The sequence below is a fragment of the Mus musculus genome, chromosome 11 (assembly GCF_000001635.26).
Source record: "Mus musculus strain C57BL/6J chromosome 11, GRCm38.p6 C57BL/6J".
NCBI classification, from domain to species: Eukaryota; Metazoa; Chordata; class Mammalia; order Rodentia; family Muridae; genus Mus; species Mus musculus.
In genome coordinates this window covers 12,330,355-12,358,126 of record NC_000077.6, presented here as the reverse complement: position 1 = coordinate 12,358,126, position 27,772 = coordinate 12,330,355, and the positions used below count along the sequence as shown (strand labels likewise).

The 27,772-nt window shown below is 40.1% G+C and overlaps 1 protein-coding gene and 1 long non-coding RNA gene across 17 annotated transcripts in view; one reads left to right on the top strand and one right to left on the bottom strand.

Moving 5' to 3' along the window:
* Cobl (cordon-bleu WH2 repeat) overlaps positions 1–27,772 on the top strand; it is a 228,347-nt gene that overhangs the window by 106,896 nt on the left and 93,679 nt on the right. For all 13 annotated transcript variants that reach the window (XM_006514485.4, XM_030245514.1, XM_011243655.3 and 10 more), the window contains one exon: positions 14,210–14,383. In XM_006514485.4, coding sequence (XP_006514548.1) covers positions 14,210–14,383 — 174 coding nt within the window. The remainder of the gene's footprint in view (positions 1–14,209; positions 14,384–27,772) is intronic.
* Positions 1–27,772, bottom strand: part of Gm12002 — a 51,471-nt gene that overhangs the window by 6,984 nt on the left and 16,715 nt on the right. For 3 of the 4 annotated variants that reach the window (XR_872247.2, XR_105439.6, XR_872248.3), the window contains one exon: positions 22,223–22,376. This is a non-coding gene — a long non-coding RNA (predicted gene 12002). Of the gene's footprint in view, positions 1–11,945; positions 12,072–22,222; positions 22,377–27,772 lie in introns of those variants that run through there. The other variant, XR_872246.3, reaches the window with a different exon arrangement.

Sequence of the window (27,772 nt, the reverse complement as noted above, 5' to 3'; positions counted from 1 at the left end):
AGGCCAGTGTGGAAGCCACTACAGAGACATTTATGTTTAAAGCTTCAGCGAATTCTCCTCCCAAAGTATTTGCAGTGAGAGCTCAGATTAGTTCCCCTTATCCAAAATACTTGGCAGAAGAAATATCTGCAGTATTTGTGTTTGGTTTTCTAGCTGATAGTCCTTAATTTAAAAGTTCAAAATCTGAGAGGCTTCACAGTGGGAAACATAAGCATCCTGTCAGCACCCAAAACATCTGGAATGCCAGAGTTCGCTAGGTTTCTAATTGTCCAATTAGAGATGTGTTTATCAGCATGTGTTACTGAAGTAACATAGCTTAAGACAGGGAGATTACAAAGATGGCTTGGGGTGGGTAAAGTGTTTGCCACACAAGCATGACTGGGTTCAGACTTGCCAGCACCCACTCATGTTTAAGTTTGGCAATGTGTGCCTGTAATCCCAACACTGGGAGGGAGGCAGAAACAGGAGAATCCCAGCGACTCTTAAAAGTAAAGAGTGGAGAGCAATAGAGCTCTACCATTCACATGTGGTCTCTGCATGCACACCCACACATGTGCACATGCATGTTAAAGTCAGAAAAGTAAGACAATCTGGGATGCATGTTAGCCTGTCCTTTTATGTATGTGATCTTGTGTTCCATCTCCATAAATACTCTTTGTCTCTGTTGCTCTCTCTGTCTCTGCCCCTCCCTTTCTCTCTTCCCTCCCTCTCTCCCTTTTCCCCCTTCCCTCCTCCTCTTCCATTTAAAAAGTAGAAAGGTTTATCTTAGGTCACATTTTGAAGATTTCAGTTCATAGTTGATTAGCCTGTTGCTTTTGGGCTTATATAAGGTAGCTGCTCATAGGAAAAATGTTTCAGAGACTACTCATCTCTTGGTGGCCAGGAATCCAATAAAGAAGAGGATGAGATTCAAATACTCCTATCAAAGCTATTCTCCTAGTGATCTAAATTGTCTTCACTAAGCTCCACCTTGATGCTACCACCTCCTACCAAGAAGTAAGCCATGGGCTTTCAGATGTTACTCCACACTCAATAATGGCTGATGCTTAGCGTGTGATACTTAACAGAGCCTGAAAAGGTGATTCACCATAGTGAGCACTGAGTTAAAAAAGAAAGCACAGAGTTTTAACTTCTACTAAAAACATAGTATTTATAGGGATGTTGGTGGTAGAAAATGTCCCTTTTAAACACGAATTTCCTCTCTGTTCCCTTAAAGAATGATCTGCTATTTCTTACATCCATCCTTAGTTTTTCCTGGCTCTTCTCCCTATTCTTTAACAAATGAATATAAAGCTTGGCTCTCTCTTGGCTGCATGTTTATTGGTTTAAGTTGCTTTAGATACTGTGGAGGGATGACTTGAAGATCGCTGGACCCATGGTTATGTATTACCCATGCCTAAACAGAAACCTAGGATGCTCTTTGCCTCCCTTGGCTACTCTTCCACCCCTAACCCATCATTAGGACATCTGCTTCCTGCAAGGAGAACACAGAACCTCACATTGTGGCACAGCCCCTTCGCCATCACCTTGCCAGGGCTGATTTCCCCCTCCTTGTGCACAGTCAGTGTAGCCACCTTGTAACCTTGGGCTTGTAGTCCTGATGCAGCTCCTCTACAGCTAGAGAGATGCTATCTGTAGCCCCCTTAGCTCAGGGCCTAGCAGATCTGGCTACCTGGGCAGGGTACTTCTTCCTTGGACCTCCCCACTTCTCTAACCTCACCTCTCTTCTTTTATTTTTATTAGATATTTTCTTTATATACATTTCAAATGCTATCCTGAAAGTTCCCTATACCCTACCCCCCTGCCCTGCTCCCCTACCCACCCACTCCTGCTTGTTGGCCCTGGCATTCCCCTGTACTGGGGCATATAAAGTTTGCATTACCAAGGGGCCTCTCTTACCAGTGATGGCCAACTAAGCCATCTTCTGCGACATATGCAGCTAGAGACACGAGCTCTGGGGGTACTGGTTAGTTCATATTGTTGTTCCACCTATAGTTGCAGACCTCTTCAACTCTCTTCTTATGGTGCTCCTGCAAACTTCCGGGGCACATTTGCTTGCGCCTTGATCTAGATCTGTGTGGAGACAGGCTTCCTATGCTATGGCTTCTTTTCAGAGAATTGTAGAATCTTTGTACTGCTCAGCACCTATGCTATCTCAAACTGCTCACTATCTTGTTCTAATCCTCTGGATTTATTTTCATTTTGCACCCTGAGAATGGTAGGCGCTGGGCCAATGTGCTGTGCACAGACGTAATACAATGAGTTATTTCTTCCTGAAGATGTCTGATGTTGGGTTGTATGCCTGCCAGCTCTCTTGTCTACTTTCTCCCTAGGCTAAGCAGCCAAGGCAGATCAAGTAGGGCAGTTGTGTGTTCACTGGCAGTGTCTAACCCCAGCTTTTCTGCAGTGCTGGAGTGAGTTCATCTCTAATGTTTGGGACCTTGCATCAGGTATCCTGTGACATGGATGTCCACTCCTACAGCATCTTTCAAAGCTCCCAGAATTCCCTACTGCTGCATTTACCTTCCATTTTCTTCCGAATAGCCAGCTTTTGTTGTGACTTCCAGGTTGAATCAGGCATGTTTTATTGATTTTTTTTTTTTCATCTTAAGTGAGTCCCAAATTGACCTTCTCTCCTACCATGAGCATTGTTTACAGGCTGTGGATTCATGACTGAGGAGACTCAAAGAGCCTCAGCATCCTATTCCTGTGTGCATGCTGCTGAGGGTTCTTCTGCACTTTAGAAATGCTCCTAGCCCCAATTCATACGGCTGAAGATGAACAAAGCCACCCACCCATCTCCCACAGCTCACAGACAATGTCTCGTCACACTTATATTGTATCATTTCTTGTTAATCTCTGAGAATCACAGTACATACAAATGCTGTTGCCTCTCTAAGCCCAGCATCTCTGATGCTCTCCTCTCCCTGAACACATGGTTCCTCTGAAGCTGCATTCATTCCCCCACCCAGAGAAAGATGTGTTCTTTAACCAGTGTCCATAAACAGTGCACAATATTTTTGTATAGTTTAACAAGTGAAGACTCCTTTATTTAACCAACAAATGGAAAAATATATAACTTTATCTGTACAATATGATGTTCCTATACAAATAGACTCTGTGATAGAAGCTGATCATAGTAACATCTCTATTAATATTACAAATAGTTTCTGTGGCTAAAGCTTCCATCAGCATATATTTTCAAGCATACACAACACTGTTAAATATAATAAATCTAAGTATTGTCACCATGAACTATAATAAGTCACCTTTTCTGAAGTGATGGTTTATTTTCTAATGTCTGGGCTTGATTCATGGTATAAGAACAGTTAATATTGATAGGGTAAAAGATAAGGGAGAGGGGACAGAGAAACACCTGAAGGAAATGATAAACAGTGTAAAACTAAGGAAGAACACTCAGCCACCCCGCAGTGAGCATCCACACAGACATGCCTCCCTGAGCCTTCCTCTCCATGGCCTCTGACTCAGTCTCGCTGCTGCCAGCTGTGCTGATGCTGTGGGCTTGAGGCTATGGTGCTGAGATGGAAGCCCATTCTCCAAGCTAGGGGTTCACCCCCTCGTAAGGAGTGGGTTACTCCCAGGGGAGAGGAGGAAGGTCTTCTCTTAAATTCCCACTCTGAGTTCCCACTTAAGGGGACATCTGGACTTCCAGCCCAAGTGTAGAACAGTTTAAAGGGAATGGAGACAAATGGCTAAGAAGTAAAATTTCCAGTTTTTCAGCCATATTCTTTTGTGATTTGGAAGCCCTCCCTTACATGTTTAACTTTGGCCATGTTGTACATGTATGGGTACATGTGTGAGCATGCACCTGGGACGTAAATATGTGTGAGAAGGGTGTTGCCAATGACTACTATTGGAAACACGCATCCAGAGATAGGCTGAATGTATGATCTATCACAACTCCATACTTGACCTCCACTGTGTGGTGAGGAAGATCAAAGAATTCTTTTTATGTCACAGTCAGAATGACCGGCTTGTAGCTTTGCTAAGAGGGCTTTCCGCTGTGGATGAAGCCATGCACCTGTAATTAGAGAGCAAAGCTCCTTTGAAGGGCGGCTTCCCATAAAGCTATGTGATAGTTCCTGCCATGTCCCCCGTGGAGCTAGGTGTCTCCTTTTGGGGTGATAACTGGGTTGAGCATTCAGAAAGGATATTTCACCAGGGATGGCATTGAGATTCATGCTGAGATAATTTGGTAAATTTGGACAATAACTACTTCATATATACTCTGGGGAGGTTCTTTTTTTGAATGGAAGAAAGATCACAAAAAGCAAAAGGGTAAGAAAGGAATTGTTTGACTTCCTCACTTGAAAACATAGTTATTTATTGTTATTTTTAATGCATTCCAACTTTTATCTAAGGATTTTAAGTAAAACTATACATTTAATCATAATTACTTAGTTACTTTATTGTCTTTAATATTTGTTTTCATTTAGCATAATGGATTTCTGTCTTGGACTAAAAACATTTTATATGTGTTTATTTGTATGTGTGTGTTTGTATATGTTTTTGTGTGTATGTGTGTTTCTATATGCATGTGTGTATTTATGTGTGTGTCTGTGTGTATGTTTTTGTGTTTTAGTATGTGTATATATATGTGTGTTTATATATGTATATGTGTGTTTTGTATGTGTGCATATATATGAGTGGGTGTGTGTGCCAGTGTATACTAATATGTATGTCTGTGTGTGCATATGTGTGTTTTATATGTGTGCATATGTGTTTTATGTGTGTTTCTCTTTGTTGTATTTATATGTGTATGACTGCATATGGAATTATAGGTGTGTGTCTAAGTGTGTGTATCTATGTATGCTTTCTATGTGTATGTATATGTAGTTTTTGTGTGTTTATATATGTGTGCGTATTTCTGTGTGTACATGTGTATTTATATGTGTGTGTCTGTATGAATGTGTGTGTTCTGTGTGTGTATATTTGTGTTTGTGTGTATTTATATGTGTGTGTATTTATATGTGTCTCTGTGTGTGCATATGTATTTATATGTGTGCATCTGTATGCATGTGTGTATCACTATGTGTGTCTGTGTGTTTTGTATGTATGTATAGTGTTTGTGTTTGTTTGTGTATTTACATGTGAGTGTATTTCTAAGTGTGTATGTGTGTGTCCATGCATGTAATTGTATGTGTGTGTGTGTGTGTGTGTGTGTGTGTGTACAAATGATGAAGCTTCTTTTAGTCTCACTCTCTAGTTAAAGTGATTTGACTCTGCCTTGTTATATGCAGATGGAAAGGTATTGAATGCTGGCAATTTCCTGATTGTTGTAGGTTGTCCTCCATAGAAATCTTTATAAATGGATCCAGAGTACATGCCTCAAGTAAAATCTAAACAACTCAAATAGATTACTTAAATAATAGTAGGAAGGTGCTGGTCTGCTTATGTTCCATTAAATCAAGTATTTATGCTATTTAGTATGTAATACTCCATAGATATCTTCTTCTGAGTATTTATTTATTAACTTGAGATGAGGAAGGGAGTTTGGACTATGCAGAAAAAAGTCACAAACTCTCATAAACTATGTATACAATCATTTGTCACTATTATTAAAACTTTATCTTCTGTGTATTGTATATCAGTGACACTGCCAAACAGTGATACTGAGTTCCTCTTTCCAGCCATCTACATGAGTGTGACTATGCCAAAATCTACCTCTGCTTTTTGTTGTTTTGATTATCTTCTGACTTCAATAACCAATTGCAGCTGGCTTTTTCTTTTAAACATTGGAGCCATTTGGTAGTATGTAAATAAATGATTTTTAATGCTAAAGAGCACCATTTACCATTATTTTTCTTATGAATATTACAGTTATTAATCCCAATTACATTAAATAGTGGATAAGCTGGAAACTAGAGTAGAACCATTAATTACATGTAATAATATATTCAAAGTACAGACAAGGAAAACTGATTTTTGGTCCAATTTGTTAGTATTCGTATCCTAAAGCAGATCACAGTGCTTCAGCAAAGCTATGATGCACACAGAAAAGAATGGATTTGTTAATTCTGAAACTTCTGTCACAGAATCTAGAGTCAAATCTACGAGTGTGTAAAATTAATATTATGAACACAAAACTATAAGGATTTTAACATATATAATAATGAGCCTTCCTAATGAGGGCTCTGACCCATGTTCTGTTTGTTCCTGCTTGTCTATTCTGAGGAATCTTAACATCCAGCTGCAGCTGTAGGTCTGAGCTGGAGAACACTGGTGGCTCAGCCAGAATATTTTCCTTTCGAGCCAGAGAAACAAAAATGCCCCTCAGCCCACCCCCATCCTCTGCCCCTCCAAGGCTATCAGGTCCGCCCTGCATCCGTATTCCAAGGAGGAGAGATGATGCTGCCTCCAAGCTGATTAGTGCTTCCATTGGCCTGCTTGTAAAGCTCCTGTAAATCTCAGAATACTTTTTGGCCTTTGCCAGCTTCTCTCTTTAACAAAAGACAAAAGTACTCCAGGAATCGAGAGACCAGTGAAAAGCTTAAAGCAGTGATTTGACAGCACTTAAAAAAAAAATACCTGGGAAGCCTTGAACATAGGAATTAACGGTTTATTCCCTTTTCTCTTGCTTTTGGTTTGGCAAATGTGCTAAGATGTTGGAGAGAGAGATGGTTTCTATACAGAATCAGTAAATGCTGCAGGAATAAATGGCTGGAGCAGCTGGCAGGAACTTCTCATGAGGCCAGACGAGGGCATGGAAGGTGAACCTTGCCACCAACTACATTTGATTTATACTAAATCCCTGGGTCATCTGAGAAGTGGAAGGCAGAGCAGCTGTTACACAGCCGTGGATATAAACACCCCTCTACTGTGGCAGAGACTAGATTTTTTGACTTACAGTTGAAATGGCCTTTCTTCTGAAATTCTTTCCTGAACCAGAAATTAGCTGTTACCTTAGAGCAGTTGCCATGCCTACTCTTTTGCCTGTGCCTAGCAACCAGTCCTGGAACATTTTATTGCAAGGACAGCCTTACCATTTCAAATTTTAGCAATTTCCTCAAACACTGTCTAAACCTTTATGGCAAAGTTGCAGAGTTTGTAAATTAAACATTAATGTTTTTTTTTTCGAGTCAGAGTATATTTTCCCAAAGATCTTATATGTGAGCTAGGCATGGCTATAAAGCCAGATCAGATTACTGAAGAAATATCTGCTGATGTCCCTGCGTTAAAGAATGCACTCAGGCTCCTGCAGGTCCTGGTCTTGGTGTGTACGTGGGAGGATAGCTCTGCTACGTCCCCAGCATGCCTTGCTGTGAGTTCTCGGTCATGGTTGCAGTGCAGAGAGGCTGATTAGCACCTTTTCTGCTTTTTTTTTTAAATGACCATGCACATGTCTTAATCAAGGAAGTGTTGGACTTTTTGGAAGCTTTTTTCTAGTATGAATGCTTTTCATTTTATATTAAAGCCTGGTAATACTTGAAAAAACAATAGGACATTTTTTTTCCATTGTCATTATTGTAGGTAAGATAAAATTCTATTTGCTCAGTTTGTGTAATGCTGCTAATACATGAGTTCTCAGGGCTGACCATTTGGTGTTGCATAACAATCAGTGTGCTCTTTGCTGAAGAAGACTATTTCTTCCATTCCCTAGTATTTCTTAGTTGCCTGTACTTCTTTGTGTAGGGTTGAGGCCTTTTTGGCTGTCACTCATCCATGTTAACATTTCTGTTGTTGTCCCTGTTCACCTCATTTTTAGATCATGTTAGTGAGACTTTATGGTTATAGCTTCTGATATTTCCAGGATGCTTACATGGGTACATTTGTGTCACACATACCTCGGTGGTGACCAATTGCTCTCTAATTAGACTTCAGATCTGCAAGAGGGAAATCCAATATGGTATTAGAAACCTGGCCAACTACATAGGGCTAGTGAGGTCAGGAATTTTGGAGAAGAACCTACAGCTACAACTTTATTAAACCCACATAGGCTCTCACTGTGTTCTAAATACTTGTTCCTGAACCCACAGAGAAGGGAATTCCTCACCTCTCATCAAAGAAGCTTATCTTTGCAACAGACAGAAACCATTACAGAAAAGCACACAGAACCAAAGTGCAGAGCTGGAGAACCCAGCTCCAATGGAAAACAATTTACAAAACAGGTCCTACACCTAAGACTTAGGGAACATTGTGAAAGAGGAGGCAGGAAGACTCACAAGGCAGAAGATCAGGGCATTAAATCTCTTTCTTAAACCTCAGAATATGTTTGCCAGTTTCTCTGCTTCCCTAGCTAGGTTATTGTCCTGTGAAAACTCTTAAAAAGGCAGACTAGGTGTGGTAGGTGAAACTTATTTTATCTTTCTGCAGTGACTGGAAGCGGATGTCCACATGTATCTCAGGCTCAGTCACTTAGTGTACAGTGTGTTAGAGACTGGAGCTAACAGACAAAATTTATATAGACCTTGGTTTTCTGTGATTTCATGGAAAATTGGCATAAATCAGTGAAATTAAGGTTAGAAAGTTTTGGGTAAGTTCAGAAAACGAGGGGAGTCCAGATCTCATGGTAGTTTGTGCCTAAATGACCTGAGAATTTTAGTTAGCTCAGAGATTCTTATTCTATTTTGCTCTGAGGATATTTATTGGTCATGTCAGTAAGGGGAGAATAGCTAACGCTATTTGGGATGAGAGGCTGGTGACTCTCATCTCTAATCAAGGGCTCTCTATCACTTCAAAATTCAGTATCTAAAAGTTTTCACCTAAGTTCATGTCTGAAAAGGTGACATCCCATCTCTAAGACCCAATATTTTGTGTGGGAAGAAAGAGAGCACACTTCTTCCAAAGCCAGTAACTCTTTGAGTTCTAGAGCTCAGTGTCACGCCTTGACTTTGATTAGCCGTTGTTGGTTTTCGTCTTCATAAAGAACTGACTAGACTCTTTGTGAAATGACACTTAGGGTTTGGTCCCTTGTTCCCACCTCCAGTCCAATTCTGCTTCCTCCTGGAGAATTGCTTATCTTTACACACTCCAGCAGGGAGTTGTGAACATGCTGAGGACTCCCCTAGGGAGTTGATACGATGTTGAGGACAGTCAAGATACCTAAGGGTGATTGTGGTAACCTCTGACAATGCTGTCTGTTGGAGGTCTTACTAGAATACTAAATGCTAGGTATCCTAGTCTGGGATGAGAACAAGAGACAGACAACTGTCTACCTGACACCTGGAATTGAGTCAGAATCTGGGTAGGATCTGGTTCCAGGAGCTATACTGAACCTACCTGCCATGTTAACACAATTCAAGTTTTAAAAATTAACTTATAAAATCTTCAAAGATATTATTTTTAAATTAGTTTTTTTAATTTATTTTTTATTTTTTTCAAGACAGGGTTTCTCTGTATAGCTCTGGCTGTCCTAGAACTAACTTTGTAGACCAGGCTGGTCTCAAACTCAGAAATCCACCTGCCTCTGCCTCCCGAGTGCTGGGATTAAAGGCGTGCGCCACCATGCCCGGCTTTAATTAAAAATTTTTATTCAGCAAAATAAATGAGATTCATGCAATAAAAAAAGTTACAACACAAAACACCTTTAAAAAGACCCTCCAAAAAATTACTACATGAGGAAAATAACATAAAGGAAGGCTTAAAAAGATATAAAATACTTATTTTATTGAAAATTATAAAAAAGGTGTCCAATAATCATATAATAACAAAGAACATTAAAATTTAAATCCAAGTGAAATATTCAGTGCTTTGGGCCTGAAGAGATGGCTCAGAGGTTAAGAGCACTTGCTGCTCTCACAGAGGGCTTGGAATGGTTTCCTAGCTCGTATATGACAGCTCATAACTCTCTGAAAGTTCAGTTTCAGGGAATCTAGTGTCCTCTTCTGACCTCCTTGGCCATCACACACACACATATGGTACACATTTATACATGATCAAACCAGAGAGAATGCCAGAACTGAGAAGAGGAAGTGGGTACAAAGCCCCACCTCTAACCAAGATGCAATTTGCAATTGATATGTGTTTTATAAAATGTTTTAAATGAAATGGCTACATAGAACCTCATACAAGGCATTTAAAAGACCAAGGTAATTTCACAGGCTTGTTTTGTGATTAGACAGGCAAGCATAGTTAGTGGTGAACACTAAGGACAGAGGGAGTGAAGGCACATGATTAGATAGGATAAATGGAAGAGAAGCAATTTTGGATGCAGAATTGTGAAATGCATTGTTCTGAGAATGGTATTAGTGATACTGGGATGCCAAGCAGTACAGGAGCTCTCCATTGAGTGAAGCCAACCTTCCTAATGAGAGAGAGCATGCGAGCTTGTGCCTATACTGTGTGTTAAATATGTACAAAGTTGTGTGTGTGTGAGAGAGAGAGAGAGTGTATGTCTGTGTGTGCATGTGTAATCAGCTGACTTTATATATAAGTAAATTAAGCAGCTTGGATGATTCTGGCTACATGCTACTGGCAAGGAAAATTGAAGTTGGTGCTCCTCTTAAATTTGGAGATAGTTGAGTCAAGTTGGTACCAGTAAAACATCTCCATAACTCTAGTTATTGAGTGAGCAAAGTTCTTTCTCTAGTTTGCTTCTTATACTTCATTTACCAGAACTCTTAGGTCCTGTGTTCTTGAGGTTTTCCAAGGACAAGATGGAGACAACTTGTAGAGGAAAGAGTTGTTAGGGGTTGCTTATAGTTTCACATGGTTATTTAATGACTATCATGGCAGCAGGCAAGTACACAAGGTGGTGGGGAGTAGCTGAGATCTTACATGTTAGGACAATAACCACAGACAGAGAAACCACTAACTGAAATGGTATGGGTTTTTGAAACCTCAAAGCCCACCTAATGATACAACTTCCTCCAAGGCTATGCCTGCTCCAACCCTCCTAAGCCTTCTCAAACAGTTCCAACACCTAGGAACCAAGTATTCAAATATATGGGGAACATTTTCAAACCACCAAAGTTTTTGTAATTAAGGTCAATGATACCAAAGTCTAAATTTCTTTCTCAGGAAATTGAATAGTAAAATTTATGATTGACCAAGGTAACCTGGTAGTTGCTTTCTCCTATAAGTTTTTTTTATATGTTTCTTTTCTTTAATTAAAGCAGTTATTTTGTAACATCTTGCTATATATCTCAGGCTAGTCTCAAGCTCACAATCCTCAGCATTTGGAGTTATAGGTGTGTGCCCCCATATCCAGCCACATAGTTATTTTACACATGGAGAATGAGTGGAAACCTTAGCCACAAGGTTAAATATGAAAGCAGAGTTTACCAGAGGCTCAAGCACCATCTCTTCATTCCAAGAGATGTAAGCTCGTGAGCCTTTCAGGCTGTAGGAACTATGAGTCCTGAGGACAAGGCAGTGATTAAATCAAGAGGCAGTCACTGTCTTCACAGAGCCCACACATAAATGGGGAGAGAAAGATAGACAAGTCATTACATAATCATAATCACTTAAGCACTTTGAATGCTCCCTATGTGCCAAGAACTCTTTCCTGCTTGATTACATGTAGTAACTCATGTCGTTCACAAGGATAGTTCTGTTATGTAGGAGCTATTCATTTCAGTTTTGAAAGAGAGAAACTGTTACAGAGACAAATTAAAACTTGCCCATGGTTATGTGGCTGGTGGTGGCAAAGCTAGAAATCAAAACTCAGACAGTATCTCCCTAGTTTGAGGCTTTGTCTTTCTCTGCATTGATTTTATGTGGAGCATATCCAGGATGACTTGAGCTATAGATAAAGATCAATGTGAGTGATGGTACAGCTTGAGGCATGAGTGCTTTTGTTTCTAATCCAAAATTAGAGTTCTAGTTCTCTAAGTGTCTTTTCTGCATATAAATTTCTTTACTTCTTTTTCTATTAAGAAAGACATGTATCCATTACTCTGTTGAGGGGCATCTGGGTTCTTTCCAGCTTCTGGCTATTATAAATAAGGCTGCTATGAACATAGTAGAGCATGTGCCCTTCTTACCTGTTGGAACATCTTCTGGATATATGCCCAGGAGAGGTATTGCTGGATCCTCCGGTAGTACTATGTCCAATTTTCTGAGGAACCGCCAGAATGATTTCCAGAGTGGTTGTAGGCAAATGGATGGACCTGGAGGACATCATCCTGAGTGAGGTAACCCAGTCACAAAGGAACTCACACATTATGTACTCAATGATAAGTGGATATTAGCCCAGAAACTTAGGATACCCAAGATATAAGATACAATTTGCTAAACGCATGAAACTCAAGAAGAACGAAGACCAAAGTGTGGACACTTTGCCCCTTCTTAGAATTGGGAACAAAACACCCATGGAAGGAGCTACAGAGACAATGTTTGGAGCTGTGACAAAAGGATGGACCATCTAGAGACTGTCATATACGGGGATCCATCCCATAATCAGCTTCCAAACACTGACACCATTGCATACACTAGCAAGATTTTGCTGAAAGGACCCAGATATAGCTGTCTCTTGTGAGACTATGCCGGGGCCTAGCAAACACAGAAGTGGATGCTCACAGTCAGCTATTGGATGGATCACAGGGCCCCCAATGGGGGAGCTAGAGAAAGTACCCAAGGAGCTAAAGGGGTCTGCAACCCTATTGGTGGAACAACATTATGAACTAACTAGTACCCCGGAGCTCTTGACTCTAGCTGCATATGTATCAAAAGATGGCCTAGTCGGCCATCACTGGAAAGAGAGGCCCATTGGACTTACAAACTTTATATGCCCCAGTACAGGGGAACGCCAGGGCCAAAAAGTGGGAGTGGGTGGGTAGGGGAGTGTGGGGGAGGGTATGGGGGACTTTTGGGATAGCATTGGAAATGTAAATGAGGAAAATACCTAATAAAAATATTTTTAAAAAATGAAAGACATGGGCAACAGATGATTAAAAGAAAATGGGGGTGTCATTAAGGTGATTTCTTAAGAATGGGAATTGTTTCTAGAAACCAACAATTTCATGTGTTTGGTGGCAGGTATATATTTGTTCACAAGGAACTGTTGTCAAGTCCTACACTGTTGGCCTGAGATCCTTCAAAGCTTTCTGTATACCATTACATTTTTGTATGATTTCCGAAGGTTAGAAGAAGCTGTTTGGGCAGAAGGGTATTCTGTGTAACAACACACCATAACACATCACAATTTCTACAGGGAGATGTTTTATTTTTTATTTATTATTATTATTATTTACAGAGGGAGATTACAGGTGAAAAAGGGTCGATAAGGAAGGACTGGGAAATGAATAGAATTGTGGTCTCTGATGTGAAACTCACAGAGAATCAATAAAAATTATGGAAAAGAAAAAAGGGAGAACCTGGCAATAGGAGAAACACTCAGTGGTAAACGAATCCTCTTCTTGGCCATTGCAGTACACTGCAATGTCAAGAGCCTGTCTTTGCAATCTCTAAGAACTTAATCCCAAGGCACGTTGAAACTTTAAGATGGCTGATGTGACATGTTAAAGTTTTAAGGTAGCAGATTTACATCTATAGTTTAGGTAGAAATACCAAATGATTCTAGTCACTAAGTGTTCTTAAAGGTTTAGATTGTTTCATGATTGAGCTTCACCCATGAAATTATAACAGTATGGTTGCCTAAACAAGACCTGAAAATGCCAGTACCAACAGAACGACAGCACCAATGTGACTGGAGGAACTCTCACAAGGCCCCACCCCTACTGAGAAGGTATAGGGGATTATTGACTTCAGAGAAAAAGAGACTAGATCCGCTCCTGACGTATCACAGAGATCACTTATGAGCTTCTGATAGTGGTCCAGTCTCAAGCAGCTCTAAGCATATACATCTGAGCAACAGTAAATGAACTCAAGAAGTTGTATTTATACGTGTGTGTGCGTGTGAGTGCATGTGTGTGTGTGTGTGTGCCTGTGCATGTGTGTGTGTGTGTGTGTGCCTGTGCATGTGTGTGTGTGTGTGTGTGTGTGTGTGTGTGTGTGTGTAACAATAATAATTAAAGTAAAAGAGGTCATGAACTTGAGAAGAGTAGGGAAACACAGAAGGAATTACAGGGAGGAAAGACACAGCACAAATGATGTAAATACAGTCCTCACACTTGAATTTCTCAAAAAAAAAAAAAAGCATAAAATGTTTCCTAGGGGAATAGTAATAAGAATCTTGCTCCAGTACTTTATCTCTGCCAGTAGAAACATATGCCACTAGAAGACTGAGTGGGTGGTTTCAAGAAGAAAGATCTTACTGATGAGTTGTTATCTGTCTCTTCCTTTACAGGGCTGCGTAACAACACCCAACTCACCATCCTTGCATTCTCGGTCCCTAACACTGGGTCCCTCCCTCTCCCTGGGCAACATCTCTGGAGTGTCTATGAAGTCAGACATGAAGAAGCGCAGAGCCCCTCCTCCTCCAAGTCCCAAGCTGCTGGGTCAAGACAAGGTATCAGAAAAGGTAGGGCTTTCACACTTCTCACAACCAAATCGTCTTTACACTGACCCAGTTAACTCTACTGCGGGTCCTTGGAAATGCTGAATTCTTTACTCTTGAGTAAAGAATTTAACACAATGTGTTCAGAGTGAACATCTGAGCTTTATTTAGAAGTAAAAGTGAGACACCACTCTGCTCCAGTTACTAAGCTAGGAAACTATTTTGGGGTCTTTGGTTCTTAAGGACTCAATGCTTGTAGATTAACATTTGTTTTATTTTAGCACTGAAATTTTGGGGGTGTCAGAGAGATCACTTATGAGAAATTACATAAACAAAGGTACTTGGAGGAAGCTAAGGCTTGTGAAGGAAGCAAAGTATCTCATCTAAATGCTGCACACTACTCAGATTCACAGAAAATGGACACGTGTGCATATTAAGTTGTTTTAAATATGATATGGGGTTCATGTCATAGGACCTGTATTTAAGAAGCTTTCCTTTTGTCTTTGGAGCAGTACAAAGCCTTCTAAGGCATTATATCACTAGACATGGCCCCATAGATCACATCCTGAGCAGTGAGCCACCTAACCTATGGTTTCTACCTCTCCTCTTTCCTTCAGCTACCTGCTGACACCCAGAAGCATTAACTTGAAATGTCTAGTCCTCTCTTCTCAGGACTAGGGAACCATATGACACTATAAACTTTTCGTATCCTGACATTTCTGGTATAGCTAACTGCACTCCGAAAATATTAAACAGAAAGTTCCAGGAAAAAAAAATATACATTTAATCTCCACACTCCTCTAAATAGCATGATGAAATCCATAGTCATACTCTGTCCTTCTAGAACATGAGCCATCCCTTTGCCGAGTATATCTATCTTGTATTACTATCTGTTTAGTGGTTGATAAGTGACTGTCTGAATTATGACTGGTTCTCATGATGTTGTAGTACTGTGATCACTTATTTGTCTTAATTGTAGCCTAAAAGCTAAAAATAGTCACTCAAGCAGTTGATAATTTGCCAAAGAGAACCTTTCATTAAGTGGAAAGGTGAAATGTTATTGAAAGTATAGATGTCTATGGAAACACAGAGTATCGGAGAGAGGGGGGCAGGGGGATTTGAGCACCTAAAAAATGTGTTTGTAGAGATGGTAGCTATCTGTCTAATCACCTCTCTTTTCCAAGCTCTGAACAAAATACTGAGATGAAATCATGAAGTTTTATTTTTCTAAGCACATCCTCAACTGGATGACGTGTTGAGAGTACCTCTGGGGGCTCATGCTTTTGACTGTTCCAAGCTCTGCATCATCACCCATATGCTTGAGAGTGAGGGCTGCCTTTCTCTTCTTTGCTTTATCTGACCCTGCATCCCAGATTCCAGGGCAGAAGGCATACCCTGAACACTGGCATCACATGAAGCATGCTGAGTATCCTTTTATTCTTTGATGGATTTCACATTCTCTTTCTTGCCTGGTGCCTTGGCAACTCTGGCTCTGTCTGTGTGTCATAACTCTGAAGAACGAACATGGACACTCTTTAGGTGTGAATCATTTTTCCATTAGTCAAAAGATGGCTTTTCCTGGCAACATTGTTAAATATACTAGAAACTATGTCCATTCCACCAAACTTTGAGGCTTTGCCATGGGTCTTTGTTACAGCTGCAGGTTACTGTGAGTGGGTCCTAATGTCTTCCTTGACATCTGATTTAGTCATTTTTTCACTGCTGTCACAAAATACTTGCAAATGTCAATCTATTTGCAAGGGATTATTTTGGTTACACTTTGAGGATACAGTCCAATATGGCAGGGAAACCATAGCATCAGGGGCAGGAACATCTGTCACATGTCATCCAGAGAACAGGGAGCGGGAAGCCACTGCTCAGTTCTCCTTTTACCTTTTATTCATACCTCAGTTCATGAATGGTACCATCCACACTTAGCACATGTCTTCTCTCAGTTAAACCTTGCTAGAAACAACATCGTAGACATAAGCAGAAGTGCGTTACTAGGGTCTTTCTAAAGCAGGTCAAATTTGCCATGCAAATTAACCATCGCAATATCTTTACTTATCTGTCTGTCTGTCTGTCTGCCTGCCTGCCTGCCTGTCTCTCTGGCAGCCTACCAGTCTGTCTACCTGTCCTGTAGATGTCTTTATTTTTCCAGAGGACTTCTTAACCTTGTATATCAGAAACCATATCTAACCCCCATAGGCTCTTTATTCATGTCAGTAGAAATTTATATCAAAATCCTATAATACAACACATTTTAGAAGATGTTCTGGTTTTTTGTTTTTTTGTTTTTTTTTTTTTTTTTTTTTTGGCTCAGACACTCATTTCTTTTGAGATTTCTGTGATAATACAGCAATATTCTGATAAAGAGAAATTTAGTCCCAGAGGCACATCAGTTTGTCCCACGCTTGGTAGAACAATGGAGACGCTATGTGAAGCTGTTTCCTGTGGCCACAGTTCATCTCTTTAATCAGTTTACATTGTGTACTTTTTCATAACACCCAGATGTATTGATAACATTAGCCATTTCCAGCCACCCCCAAGATGCCTCTTTCCTTTTGGTTGGGATAGATATTTTTTAGTGATGAAAAATATGTGTTCTGGCAGCAGGGTTATGTAAAAGCTTTTCTTCAATAAGAAATCTTAATGTGGTGGAGCATAGATGGTACATCAGCATTTCAAAATTGTCTTCTATACCAAGATGTTATGCTTTGTTTTTCTGAATTTAATTTAGTTACTCATACTGGATAGTCTGCTGGAGCAGAAAAACATATAGTAACTGGAGAATTGGGAACTCTAAATGGAAAATAAACAGTACATTCTCCCCTGCAGAATGAGCAGAGCCCCTCTGCAGCTATAAAAGCTTCCACTGAAATCTGTTTTATTTGGCACAGAATGAGTTGAGAAATTGGTTGCTGGAAACCATGTCCCTTTTAAAGTATGTGAGTAAAGTACAGATTGCATTTAAGCCTTGCCTATGAACATCCTTCTTTCTAAAATGAAATATATTTTGTTATTTACCAATTTCTGGGAAAGGAACCCCAAAAAATGTGTTGTCCTGGTTGTTGGGAAGGACATCAGTTCCTTTTTATGAATTTCCTTCCATCTAAAGATAAGTTGTTTGTTTGAAAACCTAATTTATATGTAGCTGCTACTAAAACCAAAATCCCGAGTAAGAAGAAAATGTTTAGTTTCGGGACATGGTTAGTTTATGAGAATACTTAGGTTTTCATGTTTACATGATCCTTTTTCTTATCAACTAGGTGGCAAAATTCAAAATTAACTGTCAGTGCCTTAAAGATAGAATAATTTTCCCATGTTCCATTTATGTGAAATGTAAAAATGTATATTAGGTATATATTTTACCTAATTAAATACTCATGATTTGATCATCAGTATTTATTTTTAAAGGTAATTTTTAAGAAGATTTCCTAGAAATGTTGGAACTGGGAAATAAGCAATGCCACTTTTATAAAAATCTCTCTGCAGAGCATTTAGGGGGATTACTGGGCAGAAGGGTATGGTCTCTTTAGGCAGAGGATAGTGCCTTTCTTCAGAGTCCATTGCTCTGGCCATGCATCTTGACCTTAGGCTATTATGGTGAACTTTCAGGTAGAGGTGGGCAGAGAATGGAAGGGTGTCACGGTAGGGCTCTATGATCTAGCCACCTTTTATGCCTACCAAACTATATGTCATTTTGTTCATGGTATAAAGAAAATGTTTTAAATGTATTCTGAATTATTTGAAATGTTTCATTCTAATGGTCGGCACCACAGACTTCCAACTGACAAGGATTCTTAACAGTATCTTGGGCTTTTTGCCTTAGGGTTTCAAAATAATTAGCAATGTTGACTATGAAAACAAAATGGTAAAGACTTGTTACGATCAGGTATTAGCATCATCCAAAGTAGGGTTTTCTGTGAATGTGTTCCTTATTTGGTCAAAAATACTGGTAGAACACTCTCCTCAATAGCAGAAATGCCATTCATTTTTCTCATGCTTTGGTTAAGTATGCACATGGATACATAAAATCTCGTAGCATATGAACAGACAGAATGATCATAGATGTTAGAACCTTAACTGAAAACACCACTGCTTCTTTGATTTAGTGGTTAGAATATTCCTGAAAATCCTAAAACTGCTGAGGGTACTTCCAAAGCAATACTTTATTGAAACTTGAAATGCCTAATTTACCATTAGACTTCAAGGGTGATCCTTTTTGTTGTTTGTTTCCTTGTTTGAGACAGGGTCTCATAGCCTAGGTTGGCCTCCAGCTCACTCAATATGTTTGGCCAGTCACGGATAGCCTTGAACTCTTGATCCTGCTGTCTCTACCTCCTGAGTTCTGATTGCTGGCATATCTCCCACCACACTCAGCTCCAGGGCTTTATGCATACTAAGCAAGAATTCTATATCCTCAGCCCTTTAAAGACTACTGCTTTTTTTTTTTAAGGAAGCAGAATTTTACTATACGTAGATGACTATTTAAGGGAGAGTTGTACTATAATAATGTATTCCTTCTAATATTCAAAGAAAGAATAAAAGGAGGATAGAATCATTAGCCTTTTTGAGTTAGAACTCAGAAAAGTGGGCAGAGTTAACAGAAAAGTTAACTACCACCACCATGGCTACTTCTGATAGCATGGCATACTGCTTTCTCTGTCATTGACACTGCCCTACAGAAAGGTCACCTGGGCTGAGATGGGCTCTGCAAGTCATGGTACTGTGGAGGCCCTGTAAATTTGGCCAACAATGCAAGAGTACCACAGGTACTGTGAGGTGGTTATTGCTGACTACTTCGTTGAATCTAGAATAACCAGAGAGGTGAACTTTGGTTCCACCTGTGGAGGCATATCTAAATTGAATTAATTGAAGTGTGAAGACCCTTCCACTCCAGTGGACACCATTTCCTAGCTGCCATCCTGTCTATATAATGGAGGCTAGGGCAACAGACACTGTGTTCATCCCTGTACTGGCTAGTTTTGTGTCAACTTGACACAGCTGGAGTTATCACAGAGAAAGGGGCTTCAGTTGAGGAAATGCCTCCATGAGATCCAACTGTAAGGCATTTTCTCAATGATCAAGGGTTTCAGGCCCCTTGTGGGTGGGACCATCTCTGGGCTGGTAGTCTTGGTTCTATAAGAGAGCAGACTGAGCAAGCCGGGGGAAGCAAGCCAGTAAGGAACATCCCTCCATGGCCTCTGCATCAACTCCTGCTTCCTGACCTGCTTAAGTTCCAGTCCTGACTTCCTTTGGTGATGAACAGCAGTGTGCAAGAGTAAGCTGAATAAACCCTTTCCTCCCCAGCTTTCTTCTTGGTCATGATGTTTGTGCAGGAATAGAAACCCTGACTAAGACAATCCCTCTCTGCTCCTGATTGTGGGATGTGAACAGCTGTGTGAAGCTCCCACTGCCTTGGCATTTCTGAAATGCATTATGTCTACCCTTGCGCAGAACAACCTTTCTCCTGTGCTGCTGCTCTCAGGTGTCTTGTCACAGCAACAGGAGCAGAAGTCAAGGTAACCACCTTCTCTTGCCAGCCTCTGTTCCCTTCCTTGATTTCTTTTAGCCCTGAACGTGTAGTCTTACAAAACAAAGTCTGTATCCTTCTTCACTAGTATCTCCGGTATATAGCTTTTAGCATACCACATAAGAAGTTTGAAGAAACACAGACCCCAAAATCCCAAGTCGATTGTTGTAGAAAGCAGAGATAGACGAATGTTTAGTACTTTCTCCTGGCTGTTGGGCAGTAAAGTTCCCTTCATTCAACTGGCCCCAGGTCTCACAAACATATTAATAGTGATTTAATAACAAGCTTTTGTGGTGTTCCAAAGACCCTTATGGCCACTATCCTATGTAGCCTAGTGGTTGTTCTATCTGTAAACAATGTACAGTTATTGTCTTCATTTTACCAATGAGGGCAATATGCTTAGAAAGAACAAATGAGGTCATAGGGTAGTTGGCATGCCAGTCAGTGATACCTTGTAGACTATCTGGTGTCTTTCTTACATATAGCCATTGGAGGTAACGCTAGTTGGGTCACAGAGATGTGTAACTGTCCTTTGAGTGGAAAACATGCTGGAGTGCTTCTGATCTATCTGCACCCTTTGCCAGTTCTTACATTGCTAAGGGGGAAGGACAATGTACATTGTACTGATGCGATAAATAGACTTCACATGACCTTGGCTGGCAGGAGATGCAGAGGGTTCAGGGATGTTTGAAATGGAGCTTACTCACCACTGACAAGGAAGGCCTGTTTGCTATGTGAGGGTCAAACTCAAGAGATGAGGAAGTTCATAAGTGCTGAAGGGAGATCGCTCTCCACATTTCACATCACTCATGAGCCCTTAAGAAACAGCTTCTTCCTGCTGTCAGTGCAATCAGCTTCCTCAGCAGCTCACTCTGTGTGTCTGAGAGATACAATTACTACCCCAACACTTGGCAGAAATAGGATAAAAATCATTTTACCTCCATATGCATCCTTTGTCAAAAACCTAACATCAATGGGCATGATGCTGGACTTTTGAGAGAGTTATGTTAAATAAATTATTGCAACTATCTTTGGCTTACTAGTTTCAAAGATATATAAGCTTAAGAATTCTGAAGCTCATATTAAACTCATATTATTTTTAAAATTATTTTTATTGGAATATTTAAATGTATACATATAATGAAAACTAACAAAAGATCAAAGGCATTAAAGAAATGAAACTAAGTGTTTGGATGTGTACAAAAACACCTTTCGAAGCATATTTAGAAGCATAACATTCTAAACCTATTACTGTATGTATAGCCAAAAACATGAGAAATATATCTAACAATGTAGCTTAAAAGTTCTGTGGTTCTGAGCTGCTGATTTTATTTACTTATTGACTCCACACAGTTTCCAACTCTGTTTATGTACTCATACAGAATGCTATGAAACGTCACAAACCTTGACAGGAATGGAGAATAAAAATAAGTAATTCTTTGGGCCTAGCCATACTATCACTGAGTTCATATTCTACAAAGAAGTGTCACTAAGTTGTAAATGTTCCACATATTAAGTGTGCCTGACTTTTAGTAAATGAGCCAAACTAGCACAAAAGTAATTATCTAGACTTGTGACAGATTTTTGTACAGACAGCCTTGTGATGGCTCCATTTACATCTATAATATGAAAATATAACACAACATTTATGGCAACCTGGAACAGCTTTGTAAAAAGTGTTGGGTCAGTGGAAGTGCAGAGATGTCTCTAGTGTTTGGGAGGCTCCCATCGATGTTCTCTGGCGATGGAGAAAGTGCGGGCAGACAGCATTGTGTTCAGCTGCATGGTGGAAGACGGGCGCTTTTCCAACACAAACATCCCTAAGAACCTGGGCGGCTCCCTTCCACTGCAGAGCCTGGGAAAACAGGCCACAGAGGAAGTTCCTTGGTGGAAACAGCAGAGCGGCCATACTGAGGGTGCGCGGTGGAAGGAAACGGCAGCTTATTTTAGCTACTGGACATCTACCTTTTGTTTATGGACCCTTTCCTCTCTGACACGTGCTGTTAAAGAAACAAATGTGGCTTTGAAAGAGATTAGATTCTTACCTATTTTTAGCCATTCTTAAAGCATGGCATTTTAGCGAGGCTCTCAGCTAAATCAAAGCAAAATGTGCAATGTCCATTTCCCAGCGGGAAACAGCTTCATGGTCAGCGGAAAAGGGAAGCGGTGCTTCGTGTTCCGGCACACTGTTCCAGGGTTCCTGTTCACCTCATTCTTTCTCACTTTGTCGTTGGTTTTGCTCATCCAGCACTCCAACAAAGAAATATGTGAAATTGGCGCTTCGTTATTACTCTTACCTTCACATCTTGCCTCTTTAGTGATTCTTCTTTTTTTTTTTTTAAATTATGTGTACATGTGTGGAGGATGAGGTTGTATATATGAGTTCAGATTCCTATAGGGTCCAAAAGATGCCATCAGGTCCCCTGAAACTGGAAGTACAGGTAGATGCTCCATGGGCTTTTGGAATTGAACTCCAGTCCTCTGCAAGAATTAGACTTGTTTGTAATCACTGAGCATCTCTCCATTTCCCTTGCTTCTTTACATCTACATATTATCCTGATTTTTTTCAGCTATCTTGATAATCATTATTAGGAAAAGTGAGTGTAAGAACACAAATCTGGATTTAAAACTTGCAGTATGAAACACCCTACTTCCTTTCTTGGAGGCATGATCTGTTTCAGAAGCTGATCCTAAGCACTGAGTTACCCGGTTTTTACTTTTTAATCTTAAACTTACGTTCTGGAGGGGAGGCCCTTGGTCCTCTGAAGGCTTGATGCCCCGGTGTAGAGGAATAATGCTAGGGCAGTGAGGCAAGAGTGAGTAGATGGGTGGGGGCGCACCCTCACAGAAGCAGGCTAAAGGGCGATGGGATAGGGGGTTTGCTGAGAGGAACCGGGAAAGGGGATAACATTTGAAATGTAAAAAATAAAATAAAACATACTCATCAACTATATGCAGTATATATAGTGAATTGTAGTTTAAATATAGGTCTATTCACAAAATTCACATGCATGCTGACAATCCATATTTTGATTTTAATGAAGCCTTTATAAAATATTTGCATGTGTAAATTCAGTTAATGGTGAAAAAGCTAATATCTTTATTTATAAAGGAGGAGGCTGTGAAAATAAAATCTTCTGTTCTGAACTCAGTAGTCTCTGCTCAGGGTTTGAAGTAGTTAAATGACCTTCATGTTTTCAGACTTTTGATTTATGCACCAACCAAGCTCATGTAATTTTAATGTCTGTGGCATGTTTCCTTTTTATACCTAACAAACTGAAGAGGGAGCCTAGAAAACTCAAAAAGATATTTGAGAAGAATATACCTGACAAGGAATTAGCATTTAGAATATTTAGATAATTTACAATTCAGCAACAACAGAGTAACAATAAAACAATTGCAATGGAACTGATAGACTTGTTTCAAAGAAAATATACAGAGGAACAGCAAGTTCATGGACAGCTGTTCTGTAGCACTAACATTAGGAACAGGAGAATCAGTAAAGCCTCAGCATGAACTCACACTTACTGGGAGGACAATGATAAAAAAACAGAAAGGAGAGAACAAAATGCCAAACATGTAGATAAATTGGAACTCTTGTGTGCATTTAGTGAAAATGTGAAATACCCTAGTGACTTTGGCAGTGCTTCTCAACCTGTGGGAAGTGACAACCTTTTCACAGGAGTCATATATTAGGTATCATGCATATCAGATATTTACAATTCATGACAGTAGCAAAATTACAGCTGTGAAGTAGCAAAAAAACCTAATTTTATGGCTGAGGTCACATAACTGAAAGGGCAGCAGAATTAGGAAGGTTGAGAACCACTGTTCTGTGGTGAAGTGTGTCAATTACTCAAAACATCAAAAACTGTGTCTTAAAATTATCTTTCTAGTATTTAACCAAGAAAAGTACAAAGCAAGGATCCAAGAAAATATTTCCATACTCACTATACTCACTGTAGACAACAGATTCAGTGACCCATTGGTAGATGAATGAGCAAAGACACTGTACCTGTATTGTGGATTTTTTTAGTTTATAATGGGAATAATTCTGATACCTGACTGGACATGGATGAACATTGAGGACATTATGCTAATTTAAATAGCCAGTAACTAAGAGACAGATACTATGTTATATCATTTATAGAAGATGCCCAGAAAGTAAGTGGTGACTGTTGTATATTGGGAGAGAGAAGGGTGGGTGAGTCTTGCAAGGTGAAAAGAGTTCTGAGTAGTAACTGCTCTGCTGTTCATGTTGAAACCATTAGGATAGTGACTATGTGATTTTATTTCAGTTAAAGTCAATGATTTCACCACTTTCTGGATAAGATATAATCTAAAGAATAATTCTTTTACTTAAACATAGGAAATACACATTCCAGTGAATAAACTTAGGTTCATTTTTGTCTACCTTTCCTTTTCTTTCTATATGTTGTTCCATTTGTCAGCATGCCTTTGATACATTCTTGGAGAAATGTAGGCTTTAAAAGGCTGTTATTTTCCTCCTAGTTTTTGTACTTCCAGATTTAGTGCATTCTCTCTCTCTCTCTCTCTCTCTGTCTCTCTCTCTCTCTGTCTCTCTGTCTCTCTCTCTCTCTCTGTCTCTCTCTCTCTCTCTCTCTCTCTCTCTCTGTGTGTGTGTATGTGTGTGTGTGTGTGTGTGTGTGTGTGTGTGTGTTGCATTGTTTTGCCAAAACCTAGTGCAACAGGAAACATGAAAGCATGTTGTGTGTCTTTGCTGAGGTGGCTGCAATGAATTAGCAGTAGCAGCAGAGACTGTAAAGATATCTTGGTACATAAAAGTCTATGCTCTGCAGATGTCAGGATCTGAACTTAAATTTCCAGTACCCACATAGAAGCTGAGCACATGGCATTGATATCTGTAATCACAGCACTCCTTTGGAGGACACAGGGGTAGAGACAGGAGAATTTCCAAAAGCTAGAGGACAAGCTAACCTGGCTTGTATAATAGAAAAACCACAGAGAGACCTTGTCTTAAACAAGGTGGAGTGCTAGCATTAACATGTAAGGTTATCTTCCAACATCTCCACATATATTGTGATATTTGCAAACCCATATTCATATACATAAATTCACATACACACATTATATGTACATGTATCACATACATATGTGCATGTACTTACACATATACACACACAGTGACATGTTGAAATCAAGTCATAGTTCAGAAGTACTCTTCTTTCTCATCTATTTTTATAATATTGGGCAGGTTATTCAAAAGGACTTAATAATCGACACTCTTGACTTTTATTTCCATGAAGTAAAATAGCCTGTGCGCATGAAGAAGAGCTTTTGAAGAGCTAATGTGTTTATTAAGACATGTAAGAGTGCTTAAGTATTAGAAAGTATTTTCACATATGTAAATCATGACATAAAGACTTTATGCCAAGGTCTTACCCTGGAGACCTCCTAAACAATCCTAGACTTGTGGACCCACTACAGACCTACTACAGTTTGCTTGATCTGAATGGAATGTAGAAATTAAAGAAGTATGGTATTATCCGTAGTATACTTGCTAAACCAAGTTAACAAAAGGGAATAAAAATGTTAAATACAAGAGCCACATTAAGGCAAATGAGGGAGGAGCAAGTGAAGGAGGATAACTGATAACTCAGTACTTGTTCCACCCACACTCAAAATTACACTGTTAGCAGATGAAAGCTGTCGTTAAAAGGGAGTGATTGTCAGATCAGGTTAGAATACATCATGAGGGCCATGGTTTGAATAAGAAGATGCAATTAATCAAAAAGGAAACAGAGAAATCACATAAACACCAAATGATAGACAGCTGTCAAAGTTTGTGGCTAGCAGAGAAATAGGCTTTAAGAGAGAATGGCCAAGGGTGAGAGTGGACAAGGCTTGGGTATACCCACAGTGGCCATGGCTGCCTCTGGAAATTCCACGCTTCACAGCTCAAGAACTCACTGAGTTGGTCAGAATGCAAGCAGGAAAACAGCTCTCCCAGAAGTTTCTCCTGGGTTTAAGGCTGACAGATAAAATTGTAAGGAAAGCTGGCAGCCTGCCAAATGCTTATGTTTATGAAGTTGGCTGTGGGCCACAGCGAATCACATGGTCTATTCTCTGCCAGCTTTAGTGAACTTCTGATGGTTGAAAGGATTCTGTACTCATTCCTGGATTATACATGCTTTCTTAAGCAGACCCCAGAAAACTAAGAAGTGTCCCTAGAAATATGTTGACATTAAGATAGGGAAGCTTTTCCAGAGAATCTTAAAATTATCTCTTTCCCATGTTCCAAATATCATTAGAAACAAAGTAGGGATCAGAGGTCAGACTTGGGAGGATCAGGATTCCATATATCTTATGGGCATAAGGTAAATCTCATTCTATATTATATAATCAGAAAGGAAAATGGTTTTCAATTATTGTGATAAAACACTCTATGCAAGACGACCTATGAAGGAAAGCATTTAATTTGAGTCATGTGATTTTAGGCGTTAGACTCAGAGAGAGGAACAGAGGCATGGAGGCAGGAACAGCTGAGAGCTTACAGTGATCCACAAGTAGAAAGCAGAGAAAGAGAGAGCCCGGGAATGAAGTATCTTTTGAAAGTTCAGTATCCATCCCTGGTGACACACGTCCAACAAGATCACACATCCCAATCATTTCCTAACAGGTCTGCCAATCTGGGACAAGTATTCAAATGTATGAGCCTATGGAGGACATTCTCGTCCAAGCACCACAGTGGGCCTTTGTAAAGAGCCATAGCTGCAGTGCAATTATGAGGACATGAATTTTTTCATGTCCAGAAGACACTATTTCTCTGCAGTCCTGCCTAACATCTGGCTCTTTCAGTGTTTTCCACCTCTTCTGCTCTTGACTAGATGTATGTAGTTTGTTCCTGCAGATACCTGCCACTGTGGCTTCCCCGCCATGATGGACTGTACCCTGGTAGTAGGACAGTATTGAACCCTGTCTCCCTTCAGTTGCTTTTGCCAGAGCAATTATCATAGCAGCTGGAAACTTAGAAATTAATTTGAATGATTGTTTCCCTCAGCATCTATCTTTCTTTTTAATTGGACATTTTTTTTATTTACATTTCAAATGTTATCCCCTTTCCCGGTTTCCTCACTCCCAGAAATCCCCTATCCCATTCTACCTCCCCCTGCTTCTATGAGGGTGCTCCCCCATCCACCCACCTATTCCTGCCTTTCCACCCTGGCATTCCCCTACACTGGGACATCTATCGAGCCTTCATAGGACCAAGGGCCTCCCCTCCCATTGATGTATGACAAGGCCATCCTCTGCTACATATACAGCTGGAGCCATGTGTACTTCTTTGTTGATGGCTTAGTCCCTGAGAGTTCTGAGGGGTCTGGTTGGTTGATACTGTTCTTCCTATGGGGTTGCAAACCCCTTCAGTTCTTTCTCTACCTCCTCTGTTGGGGACCTTGCACTCAGTCCAATAGTTGTCTACGAGCTTCTGCCTCTGTATTCTTAAGGCTCTACAGGGCCTCTCAGGACACAGCCATTTCAGGCTCCTTTCAGCCTGCACTTCTTGGCATCCATAATAGCATCTAAATAGCATCTATCTTAGATGTCTTTAGGTCGTAGTGATTCTTCCTTGTTGTAACCTTATACTTACTATTTGCCCATGTAAATGTTAGGTGAGTTACAGAAGGAAAGGAAAGAAGGTTAAAAAAAAGAAGGAAGGAAGGAAGGAGGGAAGGAATTGGTAGTGAAGGAAAGAAGGGAACAGAGAAAGGAAGGAGGCAGGGAAGGAAGAGGAAGGAAATAGAAAAAAATGGAAGGAAGAGAAAGAGACAAAGGGGGGAAGGAGAGAGAGACAGAGAGACAGAGAGACAGAGAGAGAGAGAGAGAGGGAGAGAGAG